The sequence below is a fragment of the Pinus tabuliformis genome, chromosome X (genome assembly GCF_031772625.1).
Source record: "Pinus tabuliformis cultivar Carrire ecotype Pingquan chromosome X, CPIR1, whole genome shotgun sequence".
NCBI classification, from domain to species: domain Eukaryota; kingdom Viridiplantae; phylum Streptophyta; class Pinopsida; order Pinales; family Pinaceae; genus Pinus; species Pinus tabuliformis.
The window spans coordinates 949,242,734-949,266,692 of record NC_142308.1 but is presented as its reverse complement, the minus strand read 5'-3'; the positions used below and the strand labels follow the sequence as shown (position 1 = coordinate 949,266,692).

Genomic DNA, 23,959 nt, shown 5'->3' with positions numbered 1-23,959 from the left:
GTCTGGGACCAGTGGTAGGAGTTGTACCATACTATGACACTGACTTCGGGTCAGTTGAGACTGGTCTGGGACCAGTGGTACATGCTCCGAGACTGACTTCGTGTCAGTGTAGGACTGGTTTGGAACTAGTGAGAGTGGTACATACTATGACGCTGACTTCGGGTCGGTTGAGACTGGTCTGGGACCAGTGGTACACTCTGAGCCTGCGATACTGGTCTGGGACCAGTGGTAGGAGTAGTACCCACTATGACGCTGACTTTGGGTCGATTGAGACTGGTCTGGGACTAGTGGTACGCACTCTGAGACTGACTTTGGGTCAGTGGAGAATGGTATGAGACATTCTCGATCAATTCTTCTTCTTCATAGTTCAACAGAGCTGAGCAGAACAGAACAGAGCTGAGCAGAACAAAGTAGAGCTAGCAGAGCCAGCAGAGCAGAGCAGAGCCAACAGAGCTGAGCAGAGCAGAGTAGAGCTAGCAGAGCCAACAGAGCTAGTAGAGCCAGCAAAGCAGAGCATAGTAGAGACAGCAGAGCTGAGTAGAGTTGGGCAGAGCAGTGCAAGGCACTGATGGCAGAGATAGTACAGTCGGACTTATGGATCACTAGATGGAGTTCTCCGTTGTTGAGAGGGAGTGTTAAATTGGCAACTAGGGCCAAACTCCATGTGGGTCAACTTATTTATGGCAGCTGATATTTTTATTGGATCCCTCTCGTCGAGAGGTGTAGGATTGATCCTAAGATCATCCAATTCTGATAAGTATTTATGGAGATATGAATTCATTTTGATCATGTAAGTATTATCAAGCCAACCAGCGCTTATGTAGGCTCTAGAAGCCCAAACGTCATGTCTATTCAACCTATACATTTTTGGTATAAATAGATGAGGATTTGATGTCATTTGAAGACACATTCTTGAGTGATCTCTTCCTCTCCATGTCTTGGGTTTTTGGAGAAGGAGTGAGACACCAAGAGTAATACGTTGGCCTTATAATGATGCCCTAATCCAATGAAGGTCAAGTAGACATCTATCCACTGGCAAATGATTCGTTGTTCATCTCTATACGTTGTTCAGGAAATCTGATACATGGTGAAACCCTATACGTTGTTCATGGAAACCTGATACATGAAAATTCTATAAACTACGTTGTTCATGGTTATATATATATATACGTTGGTAATGAGCTGAAATTACCAGCAATATATGTATGCACAGCAGGGTTCTTTGCGGACATGAAGACTCATGACTTATGCGTAGCCAATTGTGAACGCAATCATGTCATTTACCTAACGCATTAATAACGCAATCTTGGAAATGCATACGCTGGGCATGAGAGTCATATCCACGCTGTTCATGAAGACTGATATTCCATTGTCATAAAAGGAACAACCGCAGTCACATAAGGGTAACGATGAAGCCGCAGTCATATGGATCCGCATTATGTTCGCAGTCAAAGCATAAGGTATGATTAGGGAAAATCAAACTCAGAAATCTGCACTGAGTAGCCGCAGTTAAAATCAAACTCGGGTATCCGCACTGAGTAGCCGCAGTCAAAATCAAACTCGGGTATCCGCACTGAGTAGCCGCAGTCAAAACTAAAATCAGGTATCCGCACTAAAGCCGCAGTCAAAGCATAACTTGGGTATACGTATTGATGAAGCAACAAGGTTCTAGGAAATGTGTTGAGGACGCAGACTAAATACCTCTCTTAGCATACCTGTAGATGATGCCCTTGAATGGCCTTGTAACAGACTCAACTCAATGTACTACAGAGCCATGGAAGAAGTTTCCATCATAACAAAGATTCTTGACATACTTAAAGAAGGAGACTATATCATCACAACATGAGGCAGTCTCATCATACTTCAAGGAAGAGTGATTATGATCGTAGTCTTGATCATGACTATAATTGATCATACATAAATGTGATCTCATAGTCTCGGAGGAAATCAATGCAGCACAATGATACATTGTGCATGGGCAGCATGGGCAGCATGAAGCATGATAAGATCATGGGCAACATGGGCAGCATGAAGCTTGATATGATGCATGGGCAACATAGGCAGCATGAAGCATGATGATGCATGGGCAGCATGGGCAGCATGCAGTGATGCAGCAAGTGGACCAGATGCAGCACTACGATAGGTGAAGCCGTCACCTTGGAGAATTAGTTGAAGCAGAATGTCTTCAACTGATCTCATCGTTATACGAAATGATCTATGCTAGATCTAGATAAGTCAATGTGTTGACTTCTGTTGTAAATGTACTATCTCTCTCTCTTTCTCTGCTAAACTTTGAAGAACAGAAAAGAAGAATTAATCATGGGTTTCCCCACACAATGTGGGGTTTGTCCCTGGCTAGCGCCACATCTTGTGTCCTCTTGTCTTGGCATGTCTTCTGCGATTTATACTTATGTTCTATCTGTAGTTTACTTTAATGCTAATGTGATTGCTAACTGTGAAAATTTAAATAAATTGCTCTAGCATAGAACATACCTAAAATTAACAAAAAGCTACATGGAAACCCAAAGATTATTGTAAGCAACAAAGATCCCATTTTCACTGGAAATTTTTGGACAAAAATATTTTCTTGTCTTGGTACTCAGTTAGTTCATAGCTCATCTTATCATCCTCAATCTGATGGGCAAACTGAGATAGTAAACAAATGTTTGGAATGATATCTTCGTTGCTTTGTATCTGATAAACAGACACAATGGGTCAAATGGTTGCCTCTAGTTGAATGGTGGTATAACACTTCCTTCCATACTGCAACAAAAATGACCCCATTTATGGCACTTTATGGATATCATCCACCGTCCATCACATCATATTTAAGAGAAAAATCTAAGGTTCAAGCAGTAGAAGATCACATCAAGCATCAACAACAAGTTCTCCAACTCTTAAAGGATAACCTCACTTTGGCGCAGAATGGAATGAAACAGGGAGATCAACATCGCAGTGAAAGAAGTTTTGATGTAGGTGATTGGGTATTCCTACGGCTACAACCATATAAACAAATGTCCCTCGAGCAAGATAAGAATAATAAATAATTATCACCAAAGTATTATGGTCCGTACAAGGTGTTGCAAAAGATAGGTACTATGGCATACAAATTGGAGCTTCCTACAGCTTCCCGAGGACACCCAGTTTTCCATGTTTCATGCTTAAAAAAGGTTATAGGTGACAAGCTCCCAATTCAAACAATATTGCAAGAACTTGATGAGGAAGGAAAAATCATATTGGAACCTGAAGCAATTACAGAAACAAGAACTGGACAACTACGATATCAATCAATTTCAGAGTATCTCATCAAGTGGAAGAACTTACCCGCTGAAGATTCCACATGGGAGGATGAGAATTTTATACAGAAGTATCTAGAAATACTCAAGCGCCAAGGACAACACTTTTTTGAAGGAGAGGGGCATGTTAGGTCCCTATAATACTAGTGATTCCTCCATTACTATTGTCATTGTAGCCCTTATTGTTATTGTTGTACCCCTATTGTCCCTATATTGTTATTATTGTGCCCCATAAAAGCTCACTATTGTTATTTTTGTGCCCTTATATTATTATTGTTATGTCGGCTTTGATTATATTATGACCCCTTAGACTCCTATATATAGGAAGGAGGTTTTGTCATTTGTATCATCCAGTGTTCCACGGGGACTCGCCCCCCCCCCCAAGGGTCTAGTTTCCTAGCTCCCCCGCGCTCCAGGGAATTAGGGACGAGAAGGGGTCATTTCCCCACGCTCCCAAAAAACAAGGTATGCAGGGGGCATGCCAGGGGGTCGTTTCCTTACGCTAAGGGGTCGTTTCTGAAAAGGGGGTCGTGAGGGGTCGTGGGGGGTCGAGGGGGGGACGTGGGGGGTCGGAGGGGGTCGAGGGGGGACATGGGGGGTCGAGGAGCCTGGTTTTTTTAAATAAACTTTTGTTTATAATTAAATTTAACATTAGTTTTAATACTTTAGGGTTTCAATTCGTTTTTTTATAAATTTAATTCATTATTCACCCTGGCCCCTCACTCCATTCACAAGACGTTCCTAGTTCCTCTGCCGCAGAGAGGAATTGGTCCACATATAGCTTCATCCATTCTATTATGAGGAACAAGCTTACCTCTAAAAGAGCGGAGAAGTTAGTTGTTGTGCACAGTGCCCTACGTCTTGAGCATAGGAAGACACCTGAGTATTTGAAGGGATCAGCAACACGATGGGATGTTGATCCAGAGGATGATGCACAGGTAGGTATGGAGGAGAGACTTGATGAGAGACAGATGGGGTTGGTTGGTGTGCCACTTAGCATGTCTGAGAATGCTAGTGATAAAGATTCAGATGGTGATATGGTTGATCCTGATTTATTCATGCAGCAGCTGGATGCAGAGACTAGCGGGGCATTACCTTGAGGCTTGAGCAAAATTATGCTCGTTTATCTTTTGATATGTTGATGTTCTTATGTTATTCTGACTCTATAAAATTTTGACTCTTGATGTATCAGACTTGACTTTAGTCTTTTATAATTCTATAAAATTTTGACTCTTGATGTATGATCATGATGTATCAGACTTGACTTTTATAATTTTATGTCAATATTCACTGTTCAGCATTCAATGTTCATAGTAAGAAGTGGAACATCAATATGGTTTAAACTTTAATCATAATGGACGATGTATGATTATAAATTAGAATTTTAAATTTATATGATATTAGATAATGATATTCATATCAATGATCATGCTTTGCAGCTTTTCAATTCAAACCCAATTGTCATAGTGGACTCAATTTATAAATTATATTTTATATTTATAAGTTTTTAAGACCCTGACGTCCCCCCATGTTTCCTAAAAATTGGTGGGGAGCTTTTGCATAGGCCGCTCCCGCGTATCCTCGCTCCCTCGCCCCCTCGTCCTGGAACCTTGGTGGAACATTGGTATCATCCAAGAATTGTTCATTTGTGTAATGTAAAGGAGGTTGCCCCCTCAAAGAGGCTGATTTATAAGTCGTTGATCTATCTTATCTATCTTTTTAAGAGCTGGTTTCAGAACAGAGGAGGTTGCTAACATGGATCATGGAGGTTGTTATGCCTTGGAAGACTCATCGCATGGCCTTTGCAACACTTTAGGAGAGTTGTCCACCTATTTTGAGCCACACATGCCACTTGGATGACTTTTGTGCTAGCCTTCTCATCTTGCGAAGGGTCGACCTTGCTTGGTGGATTTTGTTGAGTTTGTTACCTCACTTGGAGGAGGAATGTTGGGGCTCTTTGACCACTTCCTTCCTCATTTTGGTGGAGACGTCTCCTCTCCTAGGATATTTTGTAAATGTGGAATAACCAACTCATTTTTATGGTATTGTTGATTTATCTCTTTAGTTAATTAAAGAGATACCTATGGAGTGGGTTACTCAAGGCCTTGGCTATTGTGGACCACCTGACAAAAACAACATGAACTCAAGTAAAAGCAACCATCCATCAGAGACTAAGATCAATAATGCATCTAAGTGGAACAAACTTGAATGTTAAGGGCAAGCTAATACTTCAAACAAAGATCACCTTTGGATATCTGGACCAATTCCTCGCAAAGATGTAGGGGTGGCTAAAAGTCAACACTATTAGGTACCTCCAACGTTTAAGGGGAAGTGACATTTCTAGGTTCCACCCCTCAGTCAATAGGTGTTAGTGTATAATATAATGATAATGAAGGGGAAAAGGCTCCATGGCCAAGTGCCATGGTCAAAGGGGACCAGTTGATGGGGGTGTCCACATATTGAGTGTATGGATGTATGGAGGGAGCAATCATGGAGGCATGAGTTACCCTGCTTGGCCTGATTTTTCCACCCCTCTTGTGTGCCTTTTACTTCTTCTTGATTATTCCTTGTATTACAACTTATAGCTCAAGGGTTAGAGCTTGCTTTTTATGGTGTAGCAGTTATCCCTTAAGATGAGTGAGTTTATTGCTCATCAAGGTTGTGACATGCAAGGGTTCCTCTTGATGTGGAGGAGCATCATGTGCTCTAGAATAGGGGGATGGCTAATGAGGACATTAGAGCTCATGCTAGGCTTTTGCTCACGTGTTAATCTTATGTCTTGGCCATCTTTTGCATTTTTATTTCCTTTCTTTTGTTTTGTTGTGGCCATGATATGCTTTTTCTTTTCTTTTAATTGCATCAACCTCTAGGGCAAAGGTTTTCCGGCCCTACTCAAGGCATATGGACATGAAGGTCCCAAATCCCAAAGAAGTAATGACAAGTTGGACCCGAAGAATGGAGGTGAAATATGGGGCTTATAATGTATGATGGAAAGTGTTAAGTATGGTATAGGGGAGAATGGAACATGCTATCTCAATCATGGCTTTCCTAGTCGTGCCCCTCCTTAACCCTAAGGCCTCAAGGGAGGTCCTACTAGACTAGGGCTAAAGATTAACCCCTGGTAAGGTAAGAGAACAAAAATGTGATCAATATCTGTCAATCTTCCAGATCACCCCACAATCCATACTAAATGCCCAAAACAAACGAGTATAAGCACCCAATTGCAAAATGATCAAAGCAACTTTTGAACAGCTGCCTACCTTCATCCAAGTGTAAATACCAAATGGGAGAGGCAGATAGCTAATGCAAATGGCAAAGGCACATGGAATATCATCGTCAAATAGTGGCTTGCAGGGGCTGCTAGCTGGCTGGCTATCAAACGTAGGAAAAAAGTTTTCTCCTATGGGGTTACCCATTTTGGTGGGTAACACAGACTACACACATCATCATCATACTCAACTTTCTATCTGTCCTTTTCATCATTAAGTATCAAGAATATAGTGTTTTTGCAACAGTCTCTTCTCACATCACCTTTCTTGTACGTGTTTTCTTTGTTGCCTTCTGTGCAGACTACATACATCATCATCGTACTCGACTTTCTATTTGTCCACTTCATCATCAAGTATCAAGTACTGAGTTCCATTTACCCAAGACTATTCTTCAAATATGACATCTCTGCTTAGGAAAAAAAAAATTGTCTTCTATGTCATGTCTAGTTGATATTACTTTTCCTCCTTGCCATACCCAATGAAGAACCATTTTCTTGATTAATGGATACACAGTGCTCCCAAAGACCCTTAAATGATTTTTTCTTGGTTTCTTTTGATACCAAGCCTCTTCAAGAGTCATATTCCTCATTTCTTTGATAGACTTTTATTCAACAGGTACACTGGTATTTACTGCTTCAACTCAAAACATAAAAGGAACAATCAAGCCCTTGAACATGATTTTATGATATTGACCATGACTCTGTTCTGTCAGCAATTCTATTTTGTTGAGAGTATGTTGCAGTAAATTGGCTGTTGATCCCATGCTCCTTGCAGTATCCTTCTACTTCATTGGAAAAAATCCCCTCCCTCCCCCCACAACAACCTCTTCAATCTATCCTTGGTAGCTTCAACTTTCTGACATCTTGTCTTTCAGCTAGTGCCTTGAATGACACGAATTCCCCAAAAGCATCTGATTTAGTCTCGAGGAAGCATCCCTTTCTTATGTTCAAAAACTGAACAATTTCAAATACAGTTTTCAGACAACCAAAATCATAATTTACAATTTGAAGGAAAAGAAAAAGTTAAAACCAAAATAATATTATGCCAGTATTAGGCACTAGCAGTTTTAAAACTAAAATAATATGGTTTCAGTTTTGGGCAGAAGCAGGATACATTTCAACTGGTTTTCTGAACATGTCAGTGGCCAATCTAGTGTTGTTTCAGACAAAAACTTGTAATAGCAATATTCAATATAGTCTATTTTATTTTTCTTTATCTTTTGTTAGCCTTCTCTTATCACAATGCTACTACCAATGGGGCCTGTTGCCTATCAGTCCATCTGTAACATTCAATTCAGAAACCTTTGACTAAGCAGCCATAGATAAGGGCATTATATTCTGCCAAATTTGCCCAGGACTCACACCTGGCCGCAACCACTACGTAATACAAGCATCCCTCTCTTCAAGGGGCATCATGTCACCAGGAAGGCTTGATTCAGGTGGGTACAATAACAATGCCCTTCTTTCACCAACTCAGCAAGCCCCATCAACTAATGTAATAATTTATTTCATCTTTTAAAACTATTGCCTTGTCCTCTCCTAACATTTTCCCTAGGGCCTCTCTCTCTCTCTTTTTTTTCTTCTAACTGGGGTTGTTTCTCGTGATTTTATCTCGTCTTCTTGGATTTTGTGCTTTGGGAAAAATCTCTCAGCCAGTGAATTTGCTATTTCTACAAACACTGTTTCTTGTCAATATTGCTATCCCTCCTAAGGTTCAAATTGTTGGGATTGCAACCCCTTCAATCCTTTTTGGTTCAGTTCTCTCCTTCAAATTTGAAATGACAGCTATGAACATGGCCTTCTGTTGTTTTCCTTCTATTGCCACAATTCGAAAACTTTGCACCTGATGTGTTTATTAAGATTTCACAAAGCAACGACAAACCCCAATAAGATAAAAAAACAAACAACAGATTATAGTATTGAACAACTTACCAATCCTGAACGTGGTGCGAAAACCATGAGAGTGTAGAATGGGATGACAATTACTGTTCCAACTGTAAAGATGCTGCTAGCAATCTGTGAACTTCCAGCCACTGCCAAAAATGATCCAGTGAGATAAGCTGTCCAGTGTCAACTATAACAATTAGATAAAGGCACATGCATCCCGCCAATGACAAAAATGAGGATTAGCTGGAAACTCTGGATTGATTAATAAGCAGGTTTTATATGTAGTAAAATGTTTGCAGGAAGTTTATTCACAAGCACATGTTTCAAGCTCTGGTAAGGATCTTAGGCAGCAGGACCAGAAAAATACATAAATTTAAAGAGTAACATCTGCCCTAAAAATTCCTAAATTGTCAATTTTAACAAGAATGCGCAAAAGGGTAGAATATTAAAATTTTTAGTGTCTGACAAACTAATGATTATTAGATTGCCTGCATTTCTGACCGATGAACCTCTGTGGAAAAAGTCGCGATAAAATCACAATTAAATGCGATTTTTTGAACTCGCCGATGTTATCAGCCGAGTTTTTCGCAACTTTTTCAGAAACGAAAAACTCATGATTTTATCGTTAAAGTCGTGATAAAATCGAGAGTCAGTTGAAAAACTCGTAATTTTATCGTTAAAGTCGCGATAACATCGAGAGTCGGTCGAAAAAATCGTGACAGGAGTCTGGGTTGTGTATAAGTTAGGAAAAGGCCGAAAAATTCACTCATTTTGCACTCTAACGTTTGCCATTCTTGCCAATGGAGAGAGGAGGTGTTTGTCACCGTCAAAGAGGAGGAGATTTACCAGTTTTGTGGCGTGGATTTGGAGTTTTGTCCACTGCTCAACATGTGAGACTCGGTGTGCCGATTTGTAGGTGCCAAGTATGTATTTTAATTTCTCTCTAAGTCTCTATAACACAAGTGGTTTTTAATGCAGAAATTAATGTGTAGATTCAATACTGCTCAAGAAATTTGCTAAATCACAAGACTTGAAGCTACTCTACTGATCTACGGAAGTTAATTTACCATCTAAAACAAGAATCATAGACATGCAAAAGGAAACATCACACATGCACAAAGATTTTTCTAGGGGAAAGCAACTGCTCAAAACCCCTTACTATCTATATTGCATTAATCAGAGAATAGAGAAGAAATACAATGCTTGCTCAAGCTTGAGCAGACTCTACAAGTGTATAGTCTATCACTCTGCCTAATTGACTAAACCTGGCCAACACTTAGCCAATTTCAAGCCTTCTCAAGCTCCTATTTTCTTGCATTGTTCCCTTGGGAAATTGCCCCTATTTTTTAGGAATTTCACACGGAGGAATTGCGCAATTACCTTAGGTCATTCTCCAACTACATGCACCACCTATACACATGGGAATATGCTACAACTGATAGTACATTGCCTTGGAATCTCCATCTCAATTGAGTAACTCGAATTCTCTGCATGCAACAATTATTTTGGGTTGATTGATCAGTTAACTAGTTGATCACTGAGTGTGGTTGAAGTTCCACTTCCACAACTTGACCTCCACTAGTTCTTCTGATAGTTAGAACTAGTTAAACTGACAATAACTAAAATTAACTGAAATAGATTGCTACAAATTAGCAATCAATCATGTAGAACTGAACTCAAGCTTCCCAAACTTGAATTTACCGAATTAACTGAGTGATGAGCCATGTCACCTCAGTTAACTACCTCCAAGTATTCTGCTGAAATAGAAATTCAAATTTTAATCTAGTTTAACCAAAGCAAAGTCAAAACTAGATTTTCTTGCTGCATTTTCAACATTTAAATCCGTCTATCAATTTGTTTTTAGTTTGTTGTTGCTTTGAAATTTGAATCAAAACGTTTCAGACTTCATTTACCCTAGATTGTTCACTGTAGATTGTTTACACGTTTCAAAAATTCAAAAATCCAAACCCTTGCTTAACGAATCTAGGTGTGTTCATTGTTAACTTCAGTGGGTGAGAAGAGGCATTTAAATTTTTAAATTAACAATTACAATTATGTTTACTTCTTATGTGATGGGCAATTTTTAATTTTTTTCATTTTTTTGTACCTTAGGTTCAAATTCAAGTTCAAAGTTTCAAACAAAATGTTGAGGAATTTGGACCCTTTGTGGGAATATGGTGAACCTGATCCTATACTCGAGAGGGGGGTGGGGGTGTGTCAATAGACAATATTTGACTTGCAAGTTGTGTGGAAAGCATATGTCAAGGGGTGTCAACAAATTAGAATTCCATTTGGGGCAAATTCAGGGGAAAAATATAGAACTTTTCCTAGATGCAACTCCAGAAATCATCCGGAAGGCCATTAAATCACTGCATGATAAAGATGATGCCAAAGACAACAAGGCAGTGGTAAAAAGTCAAATTGTAGGGGGCTCAGGAGGGGGGAGGGAGTGAGAGTGGTTCTTCAGCATCACATTCGACATCCACATGGCCCAACCCCTCAGTGTTCTCATCTTTTTTTGTTCCTAGAACCACACATGGCGCACAACCTAGGATCAAATCGACACTTAAAATAAAGAAAAAGGAGGAAGCTGACAAGTTGGTCACTAAGTGTCTTCTATGGAGTGATGTTCCTTTCAACATTGCTAAGACCAATCCATTTTACCAAGCTATGGTTGATGCTGTTGTTGGCCCGGGCTACAAAGCCCCTACCTTTGCAAAGTTGAATGGGCCTCTTCTTCAAAATGAACAGGTTGATTGCATTGCTAGATTGGAGGAGTTTAGGACATCATGGGAACACACTGGATGCACAGTGATGTCAGATGGTTGGACTGACTAGAAGGGTAGGAGTCAGGACCCTTATTAACTTCTTGGTTAGTTGTCCCAAGGGGACAATGTTTATGAAATTTGTTGATGGATCTGCACAGATTAAAAATGCACATTTATTATGTGAGTTGTTGGACACTTTCGTTCAAGAAGTAGGTCCACAAAATGTTGTCCAAGTCATAACGAACAATGCGGCAAATTATGTTGCTGTTGGCAGGTTACTGATGGAGAGGTATCCTAACTTGTTTTGGACACCTTGTGTTGCACATTGTATTGAATTGATGCTGGAGGATATAGGGAAGATTCCTTTTGTGAGGGATATTGTTGAATCATCCAAGAACATAACAAAATTTATATATAATCATGCATCTATGCTTAGCTTGATTAGAAGATTCACCAACAACAAAGAGTTGGTGTGTCCTGCAATTACACAATTTGTCACTAGTTACATATCTCTTCAATCTCTGTTGAATTCTATATGGGATGTGAAGACCATGTTTCTTTCACAGGAGTGGCGTGTTTTATCTGTTAGTCACAAGTTGGAGGGATAGGGCATATGCAAACTAGTTTTATATGATCAGAGCTTTTGGGTAGGAGTAGAGGAGGTGTGTGCCATTTTGGAACCTTTGGTAAGGGTTCTTCGGTTGGTTGATGGAGACAAGCCCGCAATGGACTATGTTGTCGCACAGATTGTCTAGGCAGCACGGCAATGCTCAGACTGGGGGCTGTCCCCCTGATCCCTGATCTCTCCGTTTAAGTCGTCTCCCTAAAGTAGGCTAAGGGGGGTAGACCCTATGGGAAAAAGGAAGACCAACTGGGAACCAGTTGGGTTGGGAGACACAGCAGGGGGAAACAAGCACTTGATCGATTTTAGAATTTGATTAGATCTTTAAATGCTTAAGACCAGTGCCTTATGGAGTCAATGAAAACCAAGTAATTAATTAGTTGCTGCTGCTTATGAAGTAATTTAACGATTGCTTGAAAATATTTACAAAATATCCAACATGTAACGAGCATTATATAATCCAAGCAATGATTAATTTCACCAGATGCAAGATATTCAAAAGATGCACAGAGCTCTAGCAATTAAATTTCAAAGGATCAAAATTCATTACTCAACCATGAAATTCAAATGCTAACCAGTTCATAAAATGATTCATCACTTTCAGATAGCTAATCTTCAGATAAAACTTAAGCACATTTAACTATATAAAAATGACAAATATTAATCCCACAACAAAAAGAAAAAGACATTAAAAGGAATTTCCAATTTTTAATTAGTCTTTTTCAAAAAAAAAAAAAAATTTAAATATTTTTATTTTTTAAATATAAACTAAATTCTAAAATAAAACAAGACTAAATAAAAACCTAAGGATTAAATATTTTATGCTTTTGGGATTTTTTTATTTTTTATATTTTTTGATATTATTTTTAAAATCAAAATTTAAACAAAATTAAACTAAACTTAAATAAATCTAAAATCAAAAAAAAAAAAAAAAAATGAAACCAAAACATTAAAATCTAAAACTTAAACCTTTTATAATATATATATATATATATATATATATATATATAGAATTGTTATTTTTTTATGATAAAAGTCCTAAATTTAAAATATAGCAAAACTAAAATTAAAATCTAATCTAAACTAGTCTAAGCCCTTTTTTATATTTTTTTATATTTTTATATTTTTTTGAGTTATTTTTAAATAAAACTAAACTAAACTAAAAAAAATGTCTAACTCTAAACTAAATGAAAATGAAACTTAAAATAAACAATAAATATATACAATTAAAATGAAATCTAAAACTAAAAAAAAATATTAAAAAATCTAATTTTTTGAAAAAGACTAATTAAAAATTGGTAATTCCTTTTAATGTCTTTTTCTTTTTGTTGTAGGATTAATATTTGTCATTTTTATATAGTTAAATGTGCTTAAGTTTTATCTGAAGATTAGCTATCTGCAAGTGATGAATCGTTTTATGAACTTGTTAGCATTTGAATTTCATGGTTGAGTGAATTTTGATCTTTTGAAATTTAATTGCTAGAGCTCTGTGCATCTTTTGAATATCTTGCATCTAGTGAAATTAATCATTGCTTGGATTGTATAATGCTCATTACATGTTGGATATTTTGTAAATACTTTCGAGCAATCGTTAAATTACTTCATAAGCAGCAACAGCTAATTAATTACTTGGTTTTCATTGACTCCGTAAGGCACTGGTCTTAAGCATTTAAAGATCTAATCAAATTCTAAAATCGATCAAGTGCTTGTTTCCCCCTGCTGTGTCTCCCAACCCAACTGGTTCCCATTTGGTCTTCCCTTTTCCCATAGGGTCTACCCCCCTTAGCCTGCTTCAGGGAGACGGCTTAAACGGAGAGATCGAGGATCAGGGTGACAGCCCCCGGTCTGAGCGTTGTCGCGCTGCCTAGACAATTTGTGCGACAACATTTTTTGGCGCTGTTGCCGGGGAAATTTCATTCTCGGTGCTTCAACGACATTTTATCGACATTTCCTCATTCATCTTCTCATTTGTCATCTTTTCATTTGAGCCGGCAATGACAACATTTTTTGGCGTCATTGCTAGGGATAGAGTTTTTCTTGTCCTTGGTTCATTCATCATTCATCTTTCATCTTTCTCATCTCCCATTTGAGTTGGCAGAGTCAACATTTTTTGGCATCATCTCATCTTTTCCGCCATTCATTAGCTTGTCAAACGGCCAACATTCTTTGGCGTCATTTGATCTTTTCATCGCCTTATCTTTCATCATATCATCGTACCTTCAGCACCTACTCTTCAGTTTGTTTCTTGTTTGGGTGGCGACTCCATTTCTTTTCATTTATTTTTTCCCAGACAAGAAGCCTCCCTCATATCTGCTTGTTTGTTGCTTTTTGGATCCTAGAGTTAGATTCATGTTCAAGTGGCGACTCCACTTCTTTCATCTCTTGATTTTCTTGAGCAGAGATCTCTTTCTATCATCCATTTGGTCCCTCATTATTCATCATGGATTATTCGTTTACCCCATGTCATTTTACTAATTTTCTCCATGATATTCCGGAAGTGGCCATTTCTAAATTACCTTTGTTCTCGAGTGGTGATTCAGTCGCTATTAGAAAGCATTTATGCAAGTTTACTCGTATAATGATCATATATTGTAGATCTCCTCAATATGATCATGAAGATGTCAAAATACATCTATTTGTCCTTTCTTTAGAGGGTGATGATTTGAATTGGCTTAATAATTGTCCTAAAGATTCTTTCACTTCTTTACAAGACATTGTCAATGCTTTTAAAGATAGATATGGTTATCAAGATAGCTCGCCTTGTGCCCCTAAAATTGTGCAACAGAATGAAAGTAATCTTATGAAGGGTCCAGCTGTCGATGAAAGATTTCAAGACAATTCTTCATATCAGAATGTGCCATCCACCTGTACCATTGCAGATCAAATCCATGATAGTGGAAAAGCAGGGACAAATTGTAAAATCAGTGTCGACAATGAAAGGGAAAATTAGAAGCAAATTATAGAAGAACTAATGCGGCTGGTAAAAAATATGGAGATCAATCAAGAAAAATTTGTAACTGATTACGCCAATGATATGAGAACTTTATGCACCCACCTAGAAAAAAGTGATAAGGAGATGGAAATCATGAAGATTAAACACTCTAATCACGTAACTGACGTGAAAAGTCAGCATGCTAAGGACATTGAGACCATGAAAGCTAATCATGATAGGGAAATTAATTTTATGCAAAGCAAGTTATCAGGCTTAGAGGAAAATATGACGATCATGGAACTCAATCATTCAAATCAAGTGACTGCCATGGAAGCAAGTTCTCAGGAAGAAATAAGTGCTATTCAGAACAAGTTATTAACTATGGATGAAGAAATGACTATCATGACATTTGATTATAATAATCAGTTGGCTACCATGCAAGCAAGTCATAAGAAAGAGATAAACTCTATGCAGCATTGCTTGATGACCATAAAGGGAAAGAACGATAAAGTAATAAAAGATATGGAAGAAGACCATGCCAGGGAAATCAGTGCTATGAAGCTTGAACACTCTAGCCAAATGGATGCCATTACAATACAGGTACAGAAATTTCAACAGCGGTCAGAGGATGAAAGAAACCAGGAAACGTCGACAGATCAGAAGCCTCCTTATCTGCTGCAACAAGCTCCATCTTATTATGAGGAGGTCATTGGTTCGATTGAAAAGTGGTTAATTGAAGGTGATCCAGATAAAATTAAAAACGATAAAGATCAGATGCGAAATGAAGAAAGACATGTCACGCATATCTTACATACTTCATCTGAGAGCTTTGAAGCAGAAAGTTCCACGTCATCAGTGATACAGCATGCCACAAAGAAAAAATGCAAAAGAAAGAGAACGAGAAGGCGATTTGATACATCAGATGGCCGTGAGCAACTTGATTTTCGGATAGGAAAAAGTCCTACCGTATGCAGAATTGGACATGGCACATCCGAGAAGCAACCAACAGATTTGCCTGAAAGCAGGCAAATGCTCAGTATACACTATATTGAACACATCTGATGCCATGGGGCATCCTCTGTATTTCTAACCCTACTCCTTGTTTTTTCAGCATTTTCATTTCTGTTTTAGGATTAGATTTACTTTTCATGTTACTAGATAGTTAATAAATGAAGAGCTTATATCTTTCCTGTGCTTAATGTTATATGATGATTTTTCAATGGACGCTACTTATGTTTTAATGTGTGTTGCGTGGAGGATGCAGATTCTGGATTTTCACATTCCTACAGTGCAGCAACGTGTCCCCAAGTAGAGCCAAATGTTGACCACTACGTGTCAACTACCCATAGCAATACACCCCCTTTTTCGCAAAAGGGATAGTGCTTGATCGATATGTCCGTGCCATTCAACTGTCATCATCAACCCGATCATGTTATGTTGTAAACCCAGTCTGCATGTGTAAATTTGTAAATAATCTTAGCAGATTTGTGTCATGTAATCGCCTCGCTAATGGAAAAACTAAGGACATTGAAGGTTACCAGGCAGAAATCTTAAAGATTGGAGGTCATGTCCTCATCCCCCACATCCACAAGCTTTTCAATCAAGCAGTCAAGCAAGGGTTTCCTAAACTTTGGACTCAGAGCCTCATTATCCCTATTTTTAAAAGTGGGGATACAAATAACCCCTCTAATTATTGGACAATTATGATTAGCCCTCTCTTAGCCAAGCTATATGGTAGTATTTTGGAAAAGAAGTTAAGCATATGGCTTGAAAGTGGAGGTAAGCGGGCTAAAGGCCAAGCAGGTCTCAGAAGGCATCACTCAACTACAGACCACCTCGTTACACTTAGGATCATTGCGGAGGAATGTCGTAACGATAAATCCAATTTATTTTGTTGCTTTGTCGACTTTAGAAAGGCTTTCGATACGGTTCCTAGATACAGCCTTTGGAATATATTAGAAGAGCTAAAGGTTCCTCTCGAGTTGAGAGCTGCCGCTATAAGGTTATACGAGAATGTAATTGCCAAACTAAAGAGCAATGAGGGGTGGTCGAAAGATATTAAGTGTAACATCGGAGTTAAACAAGGTTGCCCCCTCTCCCCTACCCTATTTGGCATTTACATCGATAAGCTCGAAGGCTATTTAGAGGAAGCAGGATGTGATGGCACGATCTTAGCTGGGATAGTCGTCATCCTTCTTCTCTATGCTGACGATATTGTTCTTTTCGCAAGGTGCCCATCTGATCTTGATAAGCAACTCAGGTTTCTTAAGGATTTCTGCTCTACCATGGGTATGACTGTTAACACTGACAAAACAATAGTTATGATTATCAAATACAAGGACACTTACGCTAATTTTATGTTTGACAACAATAACTTGGAGGAAGTGTATTCTTACAAGTACCTAGGAATTGATATTCATCACAAGCTCAACTAGAACCATAGCATTGAGAAAAGGATTAATGGGGGGTGGAAAGCTTATTTTGGTCTTGAAAATAATTGTAAAACAGCGAACCTCGTAATGTCGGATAAAAAGAAGTTCCTCTTTGATACTTTATTCACTCCTGTTATCTTATATCGCTGTGAGGTTTAGGGTTGCAGCATCTCCAAAGAATCATGGAGAAAGATTGAGCAAATCCAGAAGCGTTTTATAACTTATAACCTGAAAATTAAAAGTAATACACCCTATCCTATTCTCCTTATAGAAGCAGGTCTTTCCCCTATTGAGAGCCTAGCTATGATTAGGTTTCCGCTATACAAGCACAAACTCAATAACATAGACGATCATAGACTTCCTAAGCTAGCTTTAAATTCTAGCCAAAACCACCTAAGGCTCAATCGAGGGTGGCATAAAGACACAAGGGCCTGGTTAAACTATTGGGAGATCAACAAGAATGATGCATTGCAAAACATAAATAACATTAAAGATATTGTCATTTCTAAGTTCAAAGAAAAACTGTGGTGTGAGAAAGATTTAGTGGCTAAAAGAAAATTAAGTTATTATAAGAAGGTCATCAACCCCAACCTAGAAGATCAAAAGTATCTCTCTATTTTAACTAGCTCAAAGAAGAAAATTAATATAGCAAAGATTAGAACGAATTCTCATGAGCTCCATAGTGAAACAGGTCGTTAGGCAATTCCTAAAACGCCATGGATGGAAAGGATCTGCCATATATGTGAGAATAGGAACATCGAGGATGAAAACCACTTCCTCTTAGAGTGCCCCGCATACAACCACATTAGATCTCAGTTTCACAATCTTTGTTACAATATTGACCTTCCTAGCCTTTTACAATGTCAAAATTATAGTGAGCTCGGGAGGCTTCTCTCCAAGCTTTTTAAGCATAGGAATAAAATCTTAAATCAAAATAAATAATTTGTTTCTTTAGGTCCGATAGACCAATGTTTGGTCTCAGTGGACGTTAACCATCATCATCATTTGCCTAGGTAAACCTAATCTTCTAATGATGATCTACGTTCTGGAAGGTTTTTTGTCTCACCGACCCATAGTCGGCAGAGTTTTCCTTCAGCCTAACCCCAAAGCCGGAATGGATTTTGTCATTAAAATCTTAGGGGAATCCTAGTGTGCTTCGAGTCTATGTAAAAGTAATTCAGAAATAATCCTAATTATTTGGTTAGGTTATTACAAATTGCTTGATCTGCTAGATTATATTTGTGTTGCAAGACTGGGTACTCTATGAGGGTCTATGTCAAATGGGTTTTCCCCCTTGAGATGTAAAATTGTAAAAGTCATGATGTAAAGTGTCTTGAGGGTTAGAAAATGTTTTATCCCCTCATAAGTCCTAGGTCCTAGGTGATTTTTCCAAAGGCTAAGTTCGAGGGTCCAATAAAAAATAAAATTAATAGAAAATAATAAAATTAAAAATAATTAAAAATAAAAAATAAAATAAATAATAATAAGTCAAAGTTTTGAGGAAATAAATGCAAAATTTTAATTTTTAATATATTAAAATGCATTTAAAATTTCGACGGATGAGATTAAAAGAGATTTTGATCCCTATCAACGGTCGAGATCGCTTTGACATGGATCACTAGAACTAGTCGTTGGGAAATTTTCCTTCAAATAGGGTGTCAGGGGTCATTTGAGAAATTCGATCTTAGTCGTGTGCTAAAGAAAGCTCTCTTGTAGTCATTTTTCATGTGCAATAAAGAAATACTTTGTGGTTGAAATCTTGTTGGTGTTACTCTTCTGGAAATGTTGTAAGATGTTTTATTTCTGTGCATGATTTTAATTTCAGCCATTGATGATAGCTTTATGAAAATTGATTTTAAACACAGGTATCTTGTTTAGTCGCTATTGTTTGAATGGTAGTTAAATTTCTGAATATGATGGTAGGTATCTCCATTACATTTGGATTTTAGTATCGTTTTCTCCTTAGTTAATGGTTGAAGTGAGTTGTGCAGGAGAATCTAGATTTGGAAGATAAATGGGCATTTGGGGAAGTTCTCGGCTAAACCAGCCAACTCCTAAGAAAGCATTTTCTAAACAGCCCAGCAAGTTTTGATCTCGGGCTTATCATTTGAATTTTTCTTGTGAATGCATGAAGGGTTTTTTGAAGCATCTCATGTTAAATTTAAATTTTTGAAAATATTTCTGTGACATATTGACAAATCTGGCTATTTAGAGCCTTTAAACTGTGAATACTGTAATTATTTCGCTGGTTTTAAGGTTTTTAGGTTTTGTTTCTTGTGCATTTTATTTCTGGGTGTTCGGTTTTTGTTATTGCAGGTTGCAGGTCAGAAGAAAACATTTTGTTCGAACCTAGATCTAGGCCCTAGAGAGTAAGATCTGGCCTCAGAACCAGTTTTTTACAGGTGTACAGTTCTGCTGCTCGGGGTTTCATTTTTGTTGCAGGAAAAAAATTTTGAATTTTTTTTTTAGCAGGCTGGGTAAAGCTCCCGGATTGCTGCCAAACTTCCACGCAGACAAACGCTGCTCAGCCCCTGTGACTCACCAGCACTCCCACACTGCAGATCGCTTTTTTCCCTCCACGCAGTCATACTTGCTCACCACCTGCTTTCCAGACTTTTCTTCATGTCCATCTCACCTCTGCGACATTCCTTCAACTGCTTCCATTCACATTCCTACATCGCTTCCACCTTTGTTACCTGCAGCTACATAATCCTTGAGGCATTCCCCGTCATCTTTCAAACAAACGCAGCCGTCACACCCCAGTACTGCCTATCCTTCCCCCGCTGCCACAATTACGTTCCTCAGCAACCCGCTGCGGCTTCATCCCAACTTCACGCTGCCTCTCTCCCTGCAAAACACATCGAAAAACCCTCACGCAAGCTTCTATTCCCGCTGCCATAACCTACACTGGCAAATATATCCATGCTATCCCTCTGACTTGCATCCTTAACTCCAGCGTCCATCCCTCCAGCTTGTCTCTATTTGCGTTGAAAACCCCGCATACGTTCCATCATAAACCCCCATCTCCCTCATGCAGCTCCTTCTCTGCGTGCTACCCTCGGACCTACACGCCTTCCTTACCATCGTTGCACCTGCAAACAAGTAGTGGAACCCGTAGCCCCTGCGTCGTTTTTTTTTTGGGCTCTACGCTGTCGCGCGCAGTCATTCCAAGTCTACTGCAGACTTCCTCACACCTGCGAACAGTCAACCAAACAAACATTTGAAATTTTTTACATATGCTACGGTTCGATTTTGTGGTTAGGGTAACGTATGTATTTATATATAGTTTAGCTTTAGATTTAGAGTTAAAAATTTTGTTTTAGTTTTTTTTAGGTTTTGGTTTAGATTTAGTTTAGCGTATGTTTTTTTTTTAATAAAGTATGTTAATATGTAAAAATAAATAAAAATTTGATTTGTTATATAGTTTTAGAGTTAGAGTTTTATTTATTTACTTTTGATTTTATTTAGCTTAAGTTCTAGTTTTATTTTTAGGTTTAGCTTTGTTTTATTCATAAAATAATAATAATAATAAATCATAAAAGGTTTAAAAAAAGTTCCTTTTTTTTTTGGGTCTTAGTTTAGATTAGATTTTAATTTTATTTAGATTTTAGTTTTGTTTTATTTTGATTTTAAACTTAGAATTTTATAAAAATATATAAAAATTATTTTTTTTTGAAAAGATTAACTAAAAATTGAAAATTCATTTTGGTGTCTTTTGTGGTATCTATGTTCCACTTCTCTATAGTTAAATGCGCTTAAATGTTTATTTAAAGATTAGCGATTGAAAAGTGGTGAATCATTTTGTGAGCTGGTTAGCATTTAAAATTTTGTGAAGTATTTGATCTTTTGAAATTTATTTGCTAGAACATTGCGCATCTATTGAATATTTTGCATCTAGTGAAATTAATCGTTGCTTGGATTATATAATGCTCGTGACATGTTTGATATTTTGTAAATATTTTCAAGCAATCATTAAATTACTTCATAAGCAGCAGCAGCTAATTAATTATTTGGTTTTCATTAACTCCATAAGGCACTGGTCTTAAGCATTTAAAGATCTAATCAAACTCTAAAATCGATCAAGTGTTGGTTTTCCCTTGCTATGTCTCCCAAGCCCACTGATTCCCAGTTGGTCTTCCTTTTTCCCATAGGGTCTACCCCACTTAGCCTGCTTCAAGGAGACGGCTTAAACAAAGAGATCGGGGATCAGGGTGACAGCCCCTGGTCTGAGCGTTGTCGCGCTGCCTGGACAATCTGTGTGACAACAAACTACTTGTATTAAGGCCATGGATAGGGCCAAAGAAGCCATTTTTGCCTATTATGAAAATAAGGGGGATGAGGGGTTTGAGAAACAACAGTTGGTATGGAAAGTGATTGATGAGTGATGGAACAATACCCTCCATCGCCCCATTCATGTTGCAAGTATCTACCTCAACCCCGCATTTTCTTACTTCTGTGGTTTCATATTTGATGACGAGGTGATGGATGGATTCCTCACTTGTGTTGAAAGGATGGTGACATCTGAACAAGAACGTGAAGATATTTCTAAAGAAATGGAGATATATAGGATGGTAGGTGGCACATTTGGTTTTACCATGGCTATTAAGAATAGGACGACCAAAATGCCAGGTAAGCTTCAGTTTGTTTCAACTTTCAAATTTCATAATTCATTGTCTCTTCATAATTTGCTTCAAGTTTAGAATTTCAATGTTTTAACTTTTTTCTTATGTTTCTCTTATTTCTTTTAACTTGTAGATGCTTAGTGGACAAGCTATGGTGGAAGAGTACCCCATCTCCAAAATCTTTCCATTTGAGTGCTCAGCTAAACATGTAGTTCCTCTAGGTGTGAGTGCAACTGGAGTGTATTTGACAAAATACACACCAAAAAGCACAACAAGTAAAAAAAAATCGAATTAAATTTTTGAATTCATTAGAAATTATAATTTAGTATTTTTAATATTTAAATTTTCTAAGTACTAATTTACAATCTATGACCCTAATACAGGTTGGAGTCCCAGCGCCTCAATGACATGGTCTACATCTACTATAATCTACGACTGTGGGTGAGACAACTTCAGAAAACCCCTGATGTGGAAACCATCTCATTGGACCATATTGACACCAATGTTGCATGAAGGGTGGACATTGAGAGGCCTATCATGGACTCGGTCCCTGATTGGTTAGAGGTGGATCCGGAGGCACTGAATCCAAAGGAGGTAGTAGTTGCAGGGGAGGGAGAGGTAGAGTTGGAGGAGGAGGAGCGGAAAAGAGAGGAGGAGGTGACACCATCTTGGATGGGCAGCAGCAAAGGGCAGAGGTGACCTCTTATTTTTGCTTCTAGAGGACGATAGAGTCCATTTGTAGCCCCAGGGTAGGGCCTTCTTCCTCTAGAGGAAAAGGCAAAGCCATTCCCTATTCTTGTAAAAGGGGCTGAGGAACTCAGTGACTGATTAGTTTATGACATGCAGATGCCTCAGGATGATGAATCATGATATACATTTATTATATTTTTTGTTGATATTTTGATTCTTGAGAGTCGAGACTTAGTCAGACTTAGGATTCAAGACTTCATTCACTATTGATATGTGATGTAGCACTAGACTTCTTATCATTGTTGCGAAAATCGCGATATTATCGCGATTTTTTGAGTTTGGCGATCTTATCGCACGATTTTTACGTTATTTTTTTCACAAAAAATCGCGATAACTTGAAAAAATCGTGATTTTTACGAAAAAAAATCTTGAAAAAAATTCAAGATTTTTTTTTTTTTTTGTCCGATTTTTTGATGAGGAGCAACAGGAGGAGGAGGTGACACAACCTACCTAGGCTACCCCTGTCACCAGTAGAGGACGTGGTCTACCTCCTATAGCTCCTAGTTCTTCGGCTTCTAGAGCACAGCAAAGTCCACTGCCAACTCCACCGGCATCTACATCTAGAGGGAAAGGGAAAGCTATTGCGTTTTCTCGCAAGAGGGGCAGAGGAAATCAGTAGTATTAGACTTTAGCTATTTGGTTCATTTCATTGTATATGACATTATGACTCATGATATGAGATACATTATTATTGATATTTTGAGGCTAAGTTGGGACTCAGGAGTCAGGACTTACTATTCAAGACATGATTCACTGTTATGTGTGATGTAGCACTAGAAATAATATTACACATCTTATATATTAGTTCTTTTATCATATTTATGTGTCAATGTATTTATTTTATGTTGTAGATGCTTTAGATATTAAAAAAATTGGAAAAAATGAATATTTTTGTATTTTACGATTTTTTCCTAATTATTTCCCGATTTTTACAATTTTTTCCAATTTTTTCCCGATTTTTTCCCCTACCGATAATATCCCAATAACGATAATTGCAACATTGCTTCTTATACATATTATATATTAGCTTTCTTTTCATATTTATGTGGCAATGCATTTATTTGATGTTGTGGATACTTTAGATGCTAAAAAAATGAATATTTTTGTACTTCTTAAATCTTGCAGATTTTTTCAAAAACCTCCCGACTTTAATGACTTTTTCAATTTCCAAACCCTTGTCGATTTATTCCCAAGGTCAACTTTTTCCACAGTGCGATGAATTTAGTTGGGTATCGATCAAAATATTTCCTCCATAGAAAAAATTCATATCCAATTTTAGACCCTATACACCATCTAAACTTTAGTTTTTCTTAAGCATGAATCAAAAGAAAAATCTACAGATATAAAATCCAAACTATAATGGAAGGAATGTTCTCAGAAAA

At 37.8% G+C, this 23,959-nt stretch overlaps 1 protein-coding gene across 3 annotated transcripts in view; it reads right to left on the bottom strand.

Moving 5' to 3' along the window:
• Positions 1 to 23,959, bottom strand: part of ABA4 (abscisic acid (aba)-deficient 4) — a 115,487-nt gene that overhangs the window by 25,231 nt on the left and 66,297 nt on the right. For 2 of the 3 annotated variants that reach the window (XM_089447517.1, XM_089447518.1), the window contains exon 3: positions 8,497 to 8,597. In XM_089447517.1, the coding sequence (XP_089303643.1) occupies positions 8,497 to 8,597 (101 nt within the window). Of the gene's footprint in view, positions 1 to 8,496; positions 8,625 to 23,959 lie in introns of all 3 variants that reach the window. The other variant, XM_089447516.1, reaches the window with a different exon arrangement.